General features: G+C 39.4%; 1 protein-coding gene across 3 annotated transcripts in view; it reads left to right on the top strand.

Moving 5' to 3' along the window:
* NCAM2 (neural cell adhesion molecule 2) overlaps positions 1 to 18,551 on the top strand; it is a 298,722-nt gene that overhangs the window by 243,163 nt on the left and 37,008 nt on the right. For 2 of the 3 annotated variants that reach the window (XM_089512162.1, XM_089512163.1), the window contains exon 15: positions 933 to 1,113. In XM_089512162.1, coding sequence (XP_089368288.1) covers positions 933 to 1,113 — 181 coding nt within the window. Of the gene's footprint in view, positions 1 to 932; positions 1,114 to 16,946; positions 17,483 to 18,551 lie in introns of those variants that run through there. The other variant, XM_089512164.1, reaches the window with a different exon arrangement.

Genomic DNA, 18,551 nt, shown 5'->3' with positions numbered 1-18,551 from the left:
AGGAATTAGACTTTAATCTACAAAAGCTCATGCTGCCAACTTCTTTCTTTCAGTTAGTCTCAACTGATTCCGTATTCCTATTGTATGTGTTGTGAAGCTTTGAACTTTCCTTTCACACCTGACCATGTGAACCCTCCCTCCCCCCTTTTTTACTTCAATCCAGTTTCTGTTTCTTACTTTCCTGTTTCTGATCCCTAGTAGACTTCAGAACTAGTAGTCTTACTTTCAGCATTATCTTTTATTTTTTTCATTTTGATTATCTCTCCATGGATTTTTTACATGGGAAAAGACAATCACTGGCACCTCTGATTGACTCATGTCCACTTCTGCACAGACCAAAAAAGAATGAGCAAAAGTGCTATAGTTGTCTCAGAGAGGTTCTCCACCAGCGTGACACACCTCCTACCCCCAGTACTGTTCAGTAGCTGCTTGGTGCATTTACTCCTCAGCAAAAGACTATCTGACACAGGCAGTGTCAACATCACCATAGCCTCTTGCTTTACATGACCACACAATCCCACTACTATAAGAAAGATCACACCATGGTGGGAACATGCACCAGGTATTAATTAAATTCTGTAAAATGTACTGTTAATTTAATACTGTAAAAAAATGACACTAAACTGGTTTCATTCATCAATATTATGTTAGATTTAGGCCATGAGCTATATAAAAGAAAGCAGTGGATTCCTACGTTAGCATAATACTGACACTGAATAACTAATGTCAACTAAGTATTCACACATAACGGAACAGTAGCTCAATTAACATCTTAGAAATTCTTATCAAATCATTCTGGTCAGTTGTGTCCTGTATGTTTAGTAAGAAAAGCACAGACATGTTTTAGATGTTTAACATCAAATTAGTTGTGACAATATTCTCTTTAAGGACTCACTTCATCACTATTTATACTGCCATTTACAATTTTACAGAAAGATAAGGAAGACCAGTGGCAAGAGAAAAGGGTCCAAGGCAATAAAGAACACATTATTCTAGAGCATTTGCAGTGGACAGTGGGCTATGAAGTGCAAATCACTGCTACAAACAGATTGGGATATTCAGAACCAACTTTATATGAATTCATAATGCCAGCAAAGCCCAATATCATTACAGGTAAGTTAATTCTAATACACTATCTCCAAGTGCTCTTACTGGTGGTGAGGCTCATAGACATGGTGAATTCTCTAGATGTCTTTAAAAATCAGTAAGCACTCTTTAAGATTACTTCTTTTGACTAGTAGAATTTTCAGGCATAAGTCTTTTGTGCATCTTGTGTGCTTATATGTGATAAGGAATAGGTATGGTGACGGAAAACTTAAAAAAAACCCCTACATGTTTTGGTAGCTACATTCAATCAGCAACAATCAGTTTTGTCTCACTAATACATTGAACAAACCTGTCCATGACACAATGTACGGAGCTCTTAGAGAGCAGCAGTGAAGGAAATGGAAGAGTAGTTGTCAACAGTTTCTCAAATCAGTCAAAAAAGTTGAAGGAAAGTGTGTTAAGAATTTCAAATGCATGTTGGTCATTAATGGTTTGTCCCACTTGCATTTTGTAAGATGCAAGTCTAGCTGCAGACTGAATTTTGTATAATATAAGTATCTATAAGATTGCTTGAAACAGTTGTACAGAATAAGGTTGATAAATAGTTTTATTAGAAATTTGACAAACAGTAATGTTGCATTTTTGGCCTGACCAATAATTTCTAAAGAAAATCTTGCATTTATTTATTCAAAGTAATATTTTGGCAAATGCTACTATGGTGGCTGGGACATCTATGAAGTAGTATTAATTTTAGTATTAGTCAACCATTCCAACTATGTTTGCAATTCCATAATTCTTTGTGGTGATTTGAAAGGTTTACAAGGAAGAAGGATACAATATGCGTTTGAGATTTTTTGCACAACCTGCAATGTTTTAATGTAAATTGATTGGACTGATTGATTTGGCAAACTAGTCAGAAAATTAAAGTGCAAAATAATAAACACTGGATGCAGTGCCAAAGGAGTGTTGTGATGCCACCCGCTGTGCGATCAGGCACCCGCTGTGATGGCGGCGTCATGACAGTGTCAGGACATGCATTATCTGGATGCCATGCTCTCACTCTGCCCTAAGGCTGGCATATAACGCCGATCTTTACAGCCTCTAAACAGGCACGTCTTAGGCTGCCAACCAGGAGGTGGGCATTCTAGTCTCCCTGGGAAGGGAGTTTCACAGTCTAGAGACAACCATGGAAAAGGCCCTCTCTCGTTTTCCCACCATCCATGTTTGTGATTGGGGTGGGACAGAGAGAAAGGCCCTTCCAGAGAATTTCAGAGCCCAGGAGATACAGTGTGCAAAATGGCCTGGATCTATGACATATAGGGCTTTGTAGGAGATAATTAGTACTTTGAATTATGCCCAGAAACAAACTGATAGTAAATGAAGCTGCTTCAACAGGTGCATTGTATGGTCTCTGTAACATACCCCAGTTTACAGCCTGGCTGCAGCTCTTTAGTCTAACTGAAGTTTCCGAACACTCTTCAAAGAGAGCCCCTAATAGAGCACATTACAGTAGTCCCAACAGGATGTAACAAAGGCATTTACCACCGAGGCCACATCTGGCATTTTCAAGAAACAGACACAGCTGAGGGACGTATTTTAAATGCACAAAAGCACTCCCTGTCACTTCACAAAGCTGGGCCTCCAGATTCAAAGCTAAGTCCTGAACTACCCTCAAACTGTGAACCTGCATCTTCAGGGGAAGTGCAGCCCCATCTAACACAGGCTGGATCCCTGTTCCCTGATCTGCCTTCTGACCAGGAGCACTTCTCTTTTGTCTGGATTAAGTTTCAATTTGTTTGCCCTCATCCAGTCCATTACTGATGACAGTCACTGATTTAGAAGGACAGGCTCCTTGGCGTTAGGTGGAAAGGAGTAGTAAAGTTATGTGTCATCTACATATTGGTGGCATCGCACTCCAAAACTCCTGATGACCTCTCCCAGTGGTTTCATGTATGTCTTAAGTAGCACAGGGACAACACAAAACACTGAGGTACCCCCACAGGCCAATACTCAAGGAGATGAGCAGGAGTCCCCTAGCACCACTTTCTGGGTTTGTCATTCCAGGGAGGAACAGATCTGCTGTAAAACAGTACCTCCAAGTCCCATCCCAGAGAGGTGACCCAAAAGGATACCATAGCTGATGGTACTGAAAGCTGCTACAAGATCCAGCAGAACTAACAAGGCACATTCCCCCTGTACAGTTCCCTGTGTTGGTCATCCACCAAGGTGACCAAGGCCATGCCTGAAACCAGTTTGAAATGGATCTAGATAATCCATTTCACCCAGAAACCTCTGAAGTTGGGAAGCCACCACATGTTCCACCACCTGGTAGGTTGGACACTGGCTGATAAGTATTCATTATAGTGGGATTCAACGATGACTTTTTAAACAAAGGTCTCACAACTGCCTCCTTTAGGCAAGCTGGAATACTGTCTTGTTGTAGGGGGCACTTCACCCACTCAGCCAGTCCTCCTCTGGCCTGTTTAATAAGCCAAGAAGGGAAAAGGTCTAAGACACATGTGGTGTTTTTCACTTCTCCAAGGATCCTGTCCACATCCTCAGGCTGCACAAATTGAAAAGTATCCATTAATACTGGACATACAGGTGTCAAGGTTACATCCATTGGCACTGTATCAGCTACAGCATCCAAGTTGGAATGGATCTGAGCGACTTTATCTGCAAAGTGCCATGCATTTCTTCACAGCAGTGCTGAGTGGTCTGAATTTTCTACTTGAGAATGAGTATGTAAGAGACCCCTGACCACTTGAAACAGCTCTTCTGGATGGCTCCTTGCAGATGCAATGTTGGCAGCAAAAACAAAACAAAACTTTGCTGTCCTCACTGCCACAGAGTATGCCTTCAAATAGGTTCTAGACCAGGTCAGTCAGATTCACTTCAAATTTTCCACCAACAGTCTCTGTCTCACTTGCTTTATCATCACCAGCTCCCTGGAAAACCAGGGGGGTGGTTTGGCTCCACTCCATAAGTGGGGATGCTCAGGAGCTATTGTGTCCACTTCCCTGGCCATTACCCCATTCCAAAGATTGACCAGAGCTTCAATAGAATTGTCTGCCAAGGCGACAGGAAACTTTCCAAAAGCCATCAGGAATCCATCCAGATCCATCAGCCTCCTGGGGTGGACCATTTTAATTGGTGCCCATCCCCTGCAGAGGTTCCGAGTTCCAGTGGGTCTAAACCTGATCAGATAATTATATGTCCATCACAACTGAGCTGTGGCAAGTTCCTCCACACCAAGATCATCATCTCCCCACCCAGCACAGAAAACAAGGTCCATAGTGTGCCCAGCAGCATGGGTAAGGTCAATTACTACTTGGGACAGATTCAAATCTCTATCAAAAATAAATGGTGACCTGCAACTGCTAGCCTCCATCTTTCTGTCATCTTTATCCTGTGTAGTGTCTCTGGCACTTATATGGACTTGAACCATTCTAAGAGAGTGGTGGATACATGATGATAAGCAAGTAACCTTGAAATGCTCCAGGTCACTGTGAAAAGAAGGAATACAGGGAGAACCCCAGTACAATGTCCTGTTCAGAGGATAATAGTAGGAAACCAGGGGAGGGCCAGGAATGGAACAGGGAAAGTGAGGAGGAAGTGGATAGATCTGTGAAAAGATGAGTACAGCTGAACAGAGGAACAAGAGGGTCCTGCTGGGAATGTTCTGATGTGGAATAGGAGGAAACAGAAACATTAATTGGAGTGGAGAAACCAGCCCCAGTGAGTCCAATAGGAGGGAGTAGTGATCTATGGGACATCCCTGTAGGTGAAGAAAATTAAAATGTGGTGGAGTTCTTTGTATTGGATATAGAATCATAGAATAGAATCACAGAATTCTATGTGTGTTCATATGTGCCCACACATTTGCTAAGGTGTGTGGGAGAGACTGTATGTGTGCTGAAGTGAAGGGAGATAAGTTTCAGTGGGAATGAATCTTGGGTGTAGGTGTGTAGAGTGAATCAGTCTTGTATGTACAGGGAAAAAACCCAAATAAGCAATTGATGTTCCTGAACAAGAAAGTGAATTGTGATTGTGTCTGTGACTCTATGTATATTCCAAATGTACTGACTAGTTCCAAATGTAAGCACTGTGATAAAGTATGTATTCATGCACTCGAGGTTCTGTCTCATTGAATGTCAAGCACTTGAAAATCAGTAACATATAAAAATAAACTTTTTATTAAAAATGTATAGCTATCTGCTTAGTTAGAGCCCTTCATAATCTACACATAAAGGTCGGACTTTCAGCATGCAGGGCATAAGTGTTTCTTATGTAAATGTAGGTTACCTTGTACTTACAAGCAGTGTACTTTTTTCCACATGTATGATACAATGAAGCAGTTACACACAACTCATTTTGAAAGGTCATAGGTGAACCTATAGAAGGAAGTGATTTTTAAAGCCATTTCTAAACAAAATGTTTTGCAGTGACATCAGAACATAAATCAATAATGTGATCATAATTTATGAAGATGTGGACAGTTATCAGAACAAGATTTTTCTGAGGTATTTGATTTTGCCTGTATAATTCCATAAGGAAGAATTTACATCACCCAACTGAAAATTACCTATTCTGGCTTGACAGTTATACCAGCACTCACTTTTTTGTTGTTGTTAATCATATTTTGTAGCTGCAGAAATTGTTCTAGTTTATTATGACATTGTTTATGAAACAGGGAACCTCAAACTGTTTTGTTCAAGGAGTTTAGCCTTATAAAGGAAGCACTGTGTTCTCTAAACAATCTCATACAAGATGTGTTCACTCTGAGATTAGTCTTTGCAAAGACTGCATACGCACTCTGTTAAGACATCATCTAGTCATCATCTAGCCTTACCCAAAAATCATCATCACAGACAGCTAAAAAAGCATCTCTAATACATTTCTTCAGCTCAAGTCCTCTTCACTACCCTCAAGTTGATTTTGGTCCATGGCAACCCTGTGGATGAGACATCTCCAAGACTCCCTGCCCTCCACTGGTCTGCTTAGTTCCTATAAATTCATACTGGTGACTTCCTTAATAGAGTCCATCCATCTAGCATGTGGTCTTCCTCTTTTTCTGCTTCCCTCCACCATTCCTAGCATCCTACCATTGTTGTTTTTTTTCTAGTGAGTCATGCCTTCTCATGATGTGTCTGAAGTAAGACAGCCTCAGTTTTGTCATCTTGGCTTCCAGAGAGATTTCTGGTTTGATCTGCTCTAGGACCCATTTGTTTGTCTTTTTGGCTCTCCACAGGATCCTCAGCACTCTTCTCCAGCTCCACAGCTCAAATGAATTGGTTTTATTACTATCTTCTTTCTTAACTGCCCAGCTCTCACATTCATACATGGGAAGAAGGAAGGACTCATTAGAAAAGACAATAATGCTGGGAAAGGTGGAGGGAAGTAGGAAAGGCCACATGCCAGATGGACAGACTGTATTAAGGAGGTCATGGATATGGGATTACAGGAATTGAGCAGAGCAGTGGAGGAGAGAGGGTCTTGATGATGTCTCATCCATAGGGTCACCATAAGTCAAGATCGACTTGAGGGAACCCTAACCCTAAGGGGAGAACAAAAATAGAGTATACAAAAATAGAGTATACAATGGCTTGTATGATTCTAATTTTTGTGCTAGTTGTATATCATTGCATTTTAGAATCTTTCCTAGTTCTTTCATAGCCAATCTCCCCATTCTTAATCTCTTCTGACTTCTTGGCTGCAGTCCCTGTTCTTGTCAATGTTTGATCTCAAGTATGAGGACTGGAGACCATTCTGTTTCTCCATCTTCTGTTCTGACAGTAGCCTCTTTTCCTTAGTACAGATTCACCATCAGGACTATCAGATATGTCTTTAAAGGGGCTGTAAACAAAGACCAAAAGACCCATGCCCCCCCCCCAGCCTTTTGTCATCCTCTTCAGACAACACAAGTCATTAGCCCAGGGCCAAGATCGGCCAGAGCAGACACCAATCCCTTAGTGTCTGGCCCAAAGGGGGCTTTGTTGTTATTAGCTGCTTTTGAGTTGACTTTGTCTCATGGCCACCCTGAAAATGATATCCCCATGTCCCTTTATTCTGAAACTCTCTGCTCAGATCTTGTAAGTTCAGCCCTGTGACCTCTCTGATTGAGTTTAGCATGTACTATTCCTTTCTTTTTAACTCCCTGATTGAGTCTAGCATGTAGGATTCCTTTCATTGGTGTTTTTTTTAATGAGTAGTGCCTTTTCATGATGTGGTCAAAGTACAGTTTAGTCATCTTGGCTTCCAGGGAATCTGGCTTGATTTGTTCTAGGACCCAATTATTGGTCATCCATGGTATCCTCTGTATTCTTCTCCAGCACCATACTTAAAATGAGTTAATTATCTTCCTTAACTGCCTTCTTCTCTGTCCAGCATCACATCCATACATGGTAATAGGGAGGTGGCTTGATCTGTTCTGGCTTTAGTGTTCAGCTGTATTTGGTTACACTTCAAGATTTTGTATTTCATATTTTTTTTTGGGGGGGGGGTCTGTCACATAAGAAGGAATTAAGAAATAAGAAGAAAGCTACTTATCCTTCCATCACCCACTCACTAGGCAGATAACCTTCAGGCCATCAATGATCTCACACATCTTTAGTGTCTTTCATATGTGTAGTTTAAGTGTATTAGTCTCTAGTGTACCTGATCAAAGAACAACAGATAGGGTAACTGTAACTTTATTTTTTAATTGTATACACTTTTGAAGATTGTCTTGTTGAAAGGTGGAACTTTATACACAGGGCAACATAGTGTTCAAAGATGTAGACAAGTTGCTTGGTAAGATAAAAAAGACCACCTGCCCTCTTGATCCCTGTCCATTTTGGCTGGCCATCCAGGGAGGTGAGGCAGCTTTGAAGCTGCTACAATCTATAATCAATACCTCCTTCAGGGAAGTTTGTTCTCCATCAATTTTAAAATTAGCAGTTATGAAATTCCATTCTAGAGAAACCTTCCCTTGATCCAGTGGATAAAAATAATTATTGGCCAGTATCTCTTCTTCCCTTTTTGGATAAGGTCATAGTGAGGGCGGTTGCAAATCAGCTCCAAGCAGTCTTGGATGACACTGATTATCTTGATTCATTTCAAACTGGCTTCAGATTGGGACATGGAGTTGAGACTGCCCTGGTCATCTTGGTTGATGATCTCCATCTGTGCATCGACAGGGGAAGTGTGGCCCTGCTGGTGGTCTTAGACCTCTCAGCCGCCTTCGATACCATAGACCATGGTATCCTTCTGGAATGCCTGAGAGAGTTGGGAATTACTGGCTCTGCTTTGCAGTGGCTCCATTCCTACCTCTTGGGCAGGTTCCAGATGGTGATGATGGGGGACAGCTGCTCCTCTATGAGAGAGCTTACATCTGGTGTCCCTCAAGGTGCCATTCTGTCCCCCATGCTGTTTAACATTTACATGAAGCCGCTGGGCGAGATCATCTGGAGACATGGGGCAGGGTGTTATCAGTATGCTGATGACACGCAAATCTATTTCTCTATGTATTGGACTGTTTCAGTGACCAAAAATGGCATCTCTCCTCTGAATGACTGCCTGAGGTCAGTAATGGATTGAATGAGGGAAAATAGACTTACATTGAATCCAAATAAAACTGAGGTACTCGTGACAGGTAATCCCAATCAGGGTATGGAGATAAGTCTGCCAGTCCTGGATGGGGTTACACTTCCCCTGAAGGACTGCGTCTGCAGCTTAGGGGTGCTCCTGGATTCGTCACTTCAACTGTCTTCTCAGATTGACGCAATGGCCAGGAGTGCCTATTATCAGCTTTGGCTGATACGGCAGTTGTGTCCCTACCTGGAACAGCGGGACCAAGAAATGGTTGTACCTCTCGTCTTGATTTCTGTAATGCGCTCTACATGAGGCAATCTCAGTGCCACGTCCTGAAGCTTCAATTGGTACAACACATGGCAGCAGGAGTGGTTGCCAGAAAATCTAGGTTTGACCAAATTACACCTATCTTAAAGTCACTACACTGGCTTCCTATCAGCTTCCAGCCACAGTAGAAGGTGTTGGTTATTACCTATAAAGCCCAAATTGCCTGGGTCCAGTCTACTTGAAGAAACGCCTCCTCCCATATAACCCTTCCCATACACGCCATTCCTCCAGGAAGAATTTTTTACAACCAAGGAAGACCAGATTGGCAGCAACTTCCTGGAGGGCTTTCTCTGCCACCACTCCAAAAATTTGGAATGACCTTTTGGAGGTTTTCAAAAAGGTGATAAAACGATTCTCTTCCGGCAGGCCTTCCCTGATTTATTTTGTCCAGAACCGACCGAATCTGCCCATCTCATCATGTCTCCTCCTCATTTATTGATTACATAATATTTCTGATGTATTGTTATATATTTTAATTATGTTTTTATTATTTTAAAATTTTTATAGTTGGGAGGGATGGTTAGGGTTGGGGTTTCGTGTGTTTCTATTTCGTTCGTTCGTTCGTTCGTTCATTCATTCATTCATTCATTCAATCTTTTTAATCTTCTTATCCACTCTGAAAGGTAAGATCAGTACAACTCAGTACATATTTACATTTGAATAACACCAATTGAATAGATTGGGATTAATTTAAAATAAATTATGAGTAAAATTATTATGTTCTTCACATTAAAACAAAATAAGTGTTACAAAAGAGATATGTGTGAAGAATTATTTAGTGTTTTAGGAGTAAGAGAATATATTATTTGCATTTAATGTAAAATATTACATGAAATAATTTATTTATCTTTATAAGGACAGGCTCATTGACACCAAACGTAGGATGAAATACAATAAAACAGAAGCTACAGTCGTGAAATAAATGTATGCATTCACAACACTTAATAAATTAGAATCATAACATGGTAATAATTATTAAGTTTCTGATTATGTTAATTTGGAGCTTTAAGTATTTGAAGACATGATCAATGTGTGAGATACTTGGTTCTGATATTTTATGTAAATACAAAGGCTATGACAACATCATGTCAAGAATGCTAGCTTGCATTTCACATTGACTCTTCAAATGAACTACACTGAGGAATATTTAATTGCATCTCAGTATATGTATTCAGCATGGTAAGGCTGTCCTGTGGTCTCTGTGTTTCCTCCTCTCCTCCTCTTCATTAGCAGGGTGGAGAAAGATTGTCAGATGCTGAAAAATCATCTTGCTATAGCAGATTACCCCCTCCCCTTTTTCCTAGCCCTGGCTACAATAGGTCTAAATGGAATATTCTTACAAGTCCTGATTAGGTCTGGTGACAACCAGTTGCTGACTGCTAATATAAATTTTCCAAGGTAACTGAAGCATTAGTTTCAGATGAACATTGAACTGCATCTGTTGGTAATATTGATGTGCCCATTGCTTCAAGGACATGCAGTAAAATCCAAAGAGCACTGACACACTCCCTAAAAAGAAGTCACCTAGAGCAGCTTCTTTTTAGGAGTGCCATAATAGCGCTTGTGCACCCTGACCCCACCACTTCTGGCAAGTGCCGTTTGGGTGCATGGATGCCCGCATGCCATCATCGTGTGCCCCATGTGCACAGGGCCATAGCAAGGTGGTGCTCAGGCGCCACTGTTAGGGCTGGGTACATATGGATGCCCAGTCCTACGGAGCCCTTAAACCGGCCCCAGCACAGCACTTTTGCCCATCTGTATCGGACCTATTTTGCTGATATATTTATATAGAACTTAATTTATATCTGACCCAGCCATTAAAGATTGTTTGAATCCAAATGGATATCATTCCTTCTCTAAAATATCTTCAAACAATGTTAAGTATAAATCAATTGGTCATAGAGTGGCAGATGGTAGAGCGGCAGATATCAAGAAACACACACTACAGTATTGAAGTTGCAGTATGATTTTTTGTTGTTGTGTGCCTAAAGTAAACCTATGATGGGGTTTACTTGGCAAGATTTATTCAGAGGTTTGCCATTGCTTTCCCTTGAGGCTGACAGCATGTGATTTGTCCAACATCACCCAGTGGATTTCATGACCAAATGGAGAATCAAAACTTGATCTTCAAAATCATAGTCCAACACACTAACCACTACACCATGCTAGGTCTCAAAAGTATGTGTGCCAGGACAGAAGTTCTGTGATGCAGTGAAGGGTCAGTAAAAATACTGTTATCTGTAATAGCCCTTAGCAATAGCATTTTACATTTCTCTGCCGCTTCATAGTGAACTAAGCACTCTCTAAGCAGTTTACAGTGTGTAAGCCAATTGCCCCAACAAGCTGGGTACTCATTTTATCAACCAACAAAAGGATGGAAGGCTGAATCAACCTGGAACCCTGTGGGGATCTAATTCACAATGTTGTGGCTGCAGTATCAGCATTTAAGCACTGTGCCACAAGGGCTTCTCTGTGATAAGTGGGTGACTGTATAGAAATGTTCTTTGCCACAAACTGACTGAACTGTACAAGAAATGGGGCTTCCACGATTCATTTTGCCAGGACAGAATCCTGACAAAATTGGAATGATTTTTCATTTAATTAAATAATTAAGACAATTAATTTGATACCTACATTTATGTTATTTTATTTCATAAGGAGCAAGCATTTGAGAATTTTTTAAAAATATAAACATGTAAATCATTTGTGGAAAAACAACAAAGACCATAGTGGAACTTTAAAGATTAACTTGATTTATGTATCATAAACCTTCATAGACTGTGGTGTATTTCATCATCATCATCATCATCATCATCATCATCATCATCATCATCATCATCATCATCATCTATTATTATTATTATTATTATTATTATTCAAACTTCAGTCCTCGGATGAGAAGTGCATATTACATACCAGAAACATACATGCCACCTACATTACAACATCCAAAATATGTTTCATAATAATCTGAGCCCTGGTTTTTAGATTATCGTCAGTTCTGTTTCTTCCTTTCCTACAGGCTGCTTAATACATTATGGCACCCACACTGTGTGAGCCACATTGATCTGAGCTAGTATTATTTGAAAATAAAACATACATGTGAGTCAGGGAATTTTATTATTCCTACATATGAAATAGCAGCAGCTAGTATTGATGTAGAATAGTGATGCAGTTCTTAACTAATTTTCTTTTTGAAGGAAGCAACAAGTAATTTTAGCAATTTTCTTCACATTGCAAGAAAGTCTTTAAAAATACAGTTTAAAAAAAAACATTCACACTGTGGGACTTATTCTGTGCAAAATTCTCATATGGTTGGTTCACTTGCATAGGAAACAATATTTTCTGCATAGAAACACTTTTTAATGTCTAGAAAATAAAACATACATGTAAAAATATTATTAGCCATACAGAAAATACTGTTTCCTGCACAGAAAATGGATGCAGATAATCAGTGTACCAAAAGGGATGAAAATAATATTTGAAAATATTTGTCAAAAAAACCCATGTTTTTTTAAGTGTTGATAAACCCTGAAGAATTCTCGACTTAATCTGCACAACATTTGCATGTGGTTGCTTTGTAAAGAAAACAACATTTTCTGTGCAGAAATTAATATTTCTGTGTCGAAATATTAAATCATGTTGTTTTCTGCAGAAATGATTTTTCTGCACAAGAGAAGAGTGTGCATATTTTGCAAAGAGAAGTCCCAAATTACTAATAGCATTTGAAAACTTTTTTTTTTTTTTTGGGGGGGGGGGATTGCAACAGGAATGAAAATGCTGAAATTATTCATAACTACCTTCAAGAAGAAATTTAGAGTTGAAACAGACTACAGAAATAATCCATCTAGAAACTGCTTTAACTGCCCTGGTTCAGTGCTAGGGAATTGTGGGAACTATAGTTTTGCAAGACATTTAGCCTTCTCTGTTAGAGAGCTCTGGTGCCACAACAAACTACAGTTCCAAAAATTTCCTAGTTCTGAGCCAGGGCATTTAAACCGGTTTCAAGCTGGATTATTTCTGAAATCTATTTTAGCCCTTAGTGAAGAATGTCATCCTTGTGTTTCAAAGGAAGCATGCTGTCAGGCATTGTGCCCCTTGAGCAGATAGGACCATCAGGATCTTGAGAGCTGCTGTTGTCCCATACTTTGTCACAGCATTTGACTATAACTTCCATTCCATTGCCCAACATTCTGTTAGCACCTCACCCTTTTCATTATTTTTAGAGAAATGCCCAAAAGTTTCTGAATCAGTATAACATTTTTGCGGGATTTTCCATTATGGTGCTGGAAAAAGCTAAATTGAGTATATCTGCTGGGAATTATCACTTCTGAACTTCTGGCAACATATCAACCTTCCCAGCATTATAATAAAAGTGTCATCTTAGAGGTTGTTGCGCTGATGCATAGGTATCTGGGGTATTCAAGCAATTGTGGAATTGCTGAGATGAAAATCACATACAGCTGGTGGCCCTAAAATAACTGTTTATCAAGTGAGTAAGTTTTAACAGTAGCCAAGCTCTGAAGTCCAGTAAAATTTACCTAGAAAAAAACAGTGGTTTATGTATTTTCATTACCTATATCTTTTGTGTATAAATATATTTTAAAATATAGATGACACACTTTTGATTTTTTGCTGAAGGATAGTGAAATCATAGAATTAAAGACTCAGGGGCTGTACAAACAGCCCCTAAGGGGCAGCATGCAGACATCCCTTCTTCAGCTGGATCGAGGCCACAACAACTTTATGCTGGAGCCCCAATCCTGCCTCTGGCATGGCTGTATGGCACCCCTTCGGCCCTGCATCATTTGGATGCAGTGCTGGCGGGGTCTCATGATGGTGTGCACTGTCTGGAGTGGTGGATGGCATCATGGCACCCTGGTGGTGACACCCTGACTCTGCCCCCAGGCCTCCCCAACACCCGCACAAAGTGCTGGTCTGTACAGGGCCTCAGTGAGGTAGCCTGAGTCACTGAGTCCAGGTTTATACCAGTGTATGAACTCATCTTATAAAAAAATCCAATGAAGCAGACTGCATCACCTACTAATTTAGTTCATACCAGAGTCAAAGACCACTTATTATCTAGAAAGTGTCCCTAATGGTTAATCATAATCTGCCTTGTTGTAATTTGAATCTTCTGATCTGTATCCTATCCTCTGAAGCATCAGAAAACAAGCTGCTTCCATTTTCTACATGACAGATATATAAAATGGTACCCCCTCTCAGTCTTCTCTCCTCTAGGCTAAACATACCCAGCCACTTGTGTTGTTGGGTGTGGCATCCTACTATTTAGAATCTTAATTGCCCTTTTCTGGATGTGTCCCATTTTGTGTGGTCTGTGTCTATAGCAGAATAGAATGGTACTGTTACTTCCCCTGATCTGGACAATATCTTGTTTCTGAGGCAGGCTATTCATTGTCATTCCCCTTCCACACTGCATCACCTTACATACATTGCTTTTTGAAATTTACTCTCTTAGTATAGAGCCAGCTCAACATACTGTTAGTGTCATTTTTATCCTGGTCCTGAGATATTCACTCCCTCTGCTAACTTTCTTCTATCTGCAAATTTGATAGTAACTGTCCAGTCAAGAATGACAAGAAGCACCTTACATGTTTCACCTTTACAAAAAACAAAAACAAAAAACCATCAGTCATGAACTCTCTTCTCTTTGAGAATTTTTGACCATGAGATCTCAGCCAATATTGCCTTGAACTAGTTGAAATCAGCATTCTTAAATAGTGACTGCCTGACTTCTTTTAGCTTTTCCATTCCTCTGTAAAATGAATCTCAGGATGATGTGGTTGCCTTCTTCCAAGGAAAAAGCAGTGAGAAAGGACCCAATCTGTTTTCAAGTCTTTGATCTGGTTTGGAAATCTATAGCAAATCCCACTGTTTGTTTCCCTTGCCTATAAACTTTACCCTAACATTATCAATCTGTCTTGCTTGATCCAAAACCTGGATTTCCTTACAGCTGTACACATTATATACATGCTAATGTTAATTTTCTTCCCTTTCAGTTTAGCCTATTCCTTTTTATAAGAGCCTTGTTCATCTACATATAATAGAAAGAAAAATAAATCTTCCAGTTGTTTTCCTCCATCACCTACATGGTATAACATGTCATATAAATTATTTAGTATCCATCAGAGACTATTCTCACATTCAGGCTGTGTGCCTTTCAGCATGTCTTTGGATGAAGAGCCTTTAAATTCAGAATAGTCATAGGAGGGCAGGCATTTTAGCGCATGCATTTACACATTTTCAAGGCAAGAACATGTCCAAGGAATTTAATGTGCACAAACAATGCACAGATTTGAAAATGAGAACAACTAGGAGAGGGGGAAGGGAGAAAGAGAGAAGGGAATTCAGAAACAGATCAGGATTGAAAAATCAAGAAAAATGGGCAATTAAATCCTCCCCAAAAGGAAATTGTGGAAAATGTACAAATTTCAGACTGGGAACAAATTGCAGAATCCCACACTCTGACACTAATCAAGGGAGAAACTGCCAGTAAGATTTGGAAAAACTCATTGAAATACTGACAGATATTTTCACATGCTGAATCACAGTTTAACAGGGCTAAATAGGAATTTTTGGAGTGCTGGAGGACACTTTTTAAAGAATTTTTTGAAAAATTGTGTTAGGAAAGAGTGAAGGTTAGGAGCAAAGAGTGTTGTGGGAAGTGCTGTTTAAACCCCTTGGAAAGTATTGCGCAGTACATACTGCCATAAAGCAGCGTACCAGCACCGATTCTAGGGTTAGGGACCACATGACAACTGCATGGTCCCTAACCCTAGAACTTACGGGTGGTGTAACACTGGCAGTGCCCTGTGTACACGGATGCCACCATTGTTATGTAAGCGCCGTGCGGTATCTGCATGTTGCCACATGGCCTTATGTAATGAGCGTGCCAGTGGTGGACTTGTTACTCTGCCCCTGCGGCTTAAAATGAACTGGATTTTCTCGGGTTCTTTTTCCTCCGCAGGGAAGCTGCGTGGTTTGGTGGTTGTGGCTTCCCTCCAGAGGAAAAAAGGCTGCCAATAGGCTGCCCTTTTGGGGCGGTCTGTCCCAGGCCTATGATTACTAAGGAAGGACCAGTAATTATTCCCTACCCAGGTACTAGACTAGCTTCTCTTAACAGCAGCAAATGAAATTGTTAGATATGAACAAGGCTAGTAAGTGACCCCTCCCCCTATATTAAAGTTTCAGATTTTGTTGTTTTCACTAATAAACTGTGTTTTTAGTAGACTTGTTTCATTATTCTAGTGTGTGCATACATTTATTCCACAGGGTTTGTACCAACAGTATAATTTGTCAATTTTAAGTGTTAATAATTCATGGATCCATTATACTTCCAAAGCTGAAAAGAAAGGACTCCAGTTAACTAGCTCTACAGCAGATTAGTTGAAGACAAGACATTCAATCACATGTTGCCTCTAACTGACTATATATATAGTGTGTGTGAATTAGACAGCCAATTTGCTTCATAACTACAATACACCTATCACATTCAGACCAGGTTTATCTGCCTGTAATGTGCAAACTTAAACAGCAGCAATCCATATTTCAGTTCGGGTTAGTCTAACAAGGCACCAAACACTAGTCCAATACTGGTTTAGTTGCAGTTTCCCATTTATCCCCCCCCCCCCCCCCCCATTATTATGACATATAGAATGGTATTGAGTTTTTAATTTTATTTTTTTAAAAAAAATCTCTGGACTTATCTTGATATAGCAGCTTCCACTACATTAGGTGATCTTTCACTCTTTTTAAAAGCCCTTCATTTATCTACATTTTCAGCACTTTCGATTAAAATGATTGGTATAAGTAATTGACTTTGGCAATGTGTAAATATTGCATTAATTATTTTTTCTCTTTTTTTCTTTCTCACTGTCACTTTCTTTTTAATTTCATTTCCCCACATACTTTATAATATTTTTCTTTTTTCCCCCAATTTTTTCTTATGCCTAATTTTTATATCAATCTTCATCAAGCAGATACCTGCTGCGAAGCACGTAAAGGTGAAAATGGAAGCCAGGCAAGGCAGCTGAATGCTGCTGGTTTTGTTTTTCTTATAGCCATAACTCAATTGTGTACATTTTGATACTGCTAGTGAAGCAAGCAGAATGTGGTATGGGTTTATTTTGTTTTTGTTTTCTGTAAACTTTTTATTTAAGAGGCAATAAGGCATGGATATGTCTGACTTTCTGAAGCTCCATTAAAGCATCCCTTGTATTCCACCAACATGAAAGAAACTGAAGAAGCTATGCATGAATATTCTTCACAAGTGGCTTTTTCATCAAAGAAGCCCTAAGGCTATTTTCACAAGTGATGCTTAAGTCAGTTTTTCATTTCCTGTCTCTGCAATATGAATGTAAAAGCTTCATAGAAGTGGATTCAATTCAAAATTCAGAAGTCACACCTTCCAGACTAAAACACATTCTAAGTTTCACTTGTGGAAATGTCAAACAAGCAATTTAAGACTTGCTGGCACTGCTGATAGCATGCTTTGGAGTAAAATGTTTCTATCCTATCCCAGTTTTCTTTCTTCGCAGATAGTTACACAAATATTAATGGGTTTATGGGTTCATCTGTATATCATTTTTTATCTGGCTTAAAGCCCAAACTCTCCTGAGATTAACCAGTTGTAATAATTGTTAAATAGTGAGTCAAAATAATTGTAATCTTGTTGATTCAACAGATCTTCTGTAGTTGGGTCTAATATTAGGATGCAGACCTATGACTTTAGCCCTTTTATTAGAACATATTGGTTTCATATATACCACTATGCATAATGCTGTGCCTTTATTGAGATGTATTTATATGCGCTTTGTTCTTTCTTATGACATTATTTTTAACAAATTATTAAAGTTGCAGCCCTCTTTTAGGGGCCATTAATATATATGACAATTCTATTACCCATAAAAGGCTTTTATGCCCCCCATGAAGTTTTCCTCAATTGACCATGGTACTATGGAGAGGTTACATATGCAACATCATATCTGATGTTAACTGTCAGTGATGAAGCCTGTACACTAGGCTTACTAAAGTGCATGTGGAGCTTTGAACTGGAACGTTTATGCATAATGTGTATTTTAAAACAGTTTAGATTTATCTATTTTCTTAAAAAAAAAAAACCACACATACACACACACACACAAACAAGAAACCATTTCTTACCTCTGTAGGCTTCATTGACCTTTGCGTTTTCTTCCTACTGTTGTTCTTCAGAGTGACTAGCAGTGAAATGTAATGTTTATTCAATATATATCTATATCTATAGATATATAGATATAATTTGTACTTTAAATATCTTCACACTCACACAAAAATCACCCACTATGAGACAAACACAGTCTCTTTTAACTTTTTATCCAAATTTTTCTTGCTTTCCAAGACATTCTCAGACTTAGTTACTGTGAAATGATTTACATTCCATTAATTAAAATGAAAAAAAAAAAACCAACAGTATTTCAGATAATTGGCCCATTAGTGTATAATTTATTGGATAGACAGGGATTAACAAGTAGCAAGGGGTTCTGGTAGTCGCTACTTCCTCCACCCTACATTAAGGATAAAATGTGCTCTTTTATACAAATAAA

This window comes from Sceloporus occidentalis, unplaced genomic scaffold (genome assembly GCF_023333645.1).
Source record: "Sceloporus occidentalis isolate IW3139 unplaced genomic scaffold, rSceOcc1.0.p SCAF_2, whole genome shotgun sequence".
In the NCBI taxonomy this organism is placed as follows: domain Eukaryota; kingdom Metazoa; phylum Chordata; class Lepidosauria; order Squamata; family Phrynosomatidae; genus Sceloporus; species Sceloporus occidentalis.
This window is presented reverse-complemented; position numbering and strand designations above follow the sequence as displayed.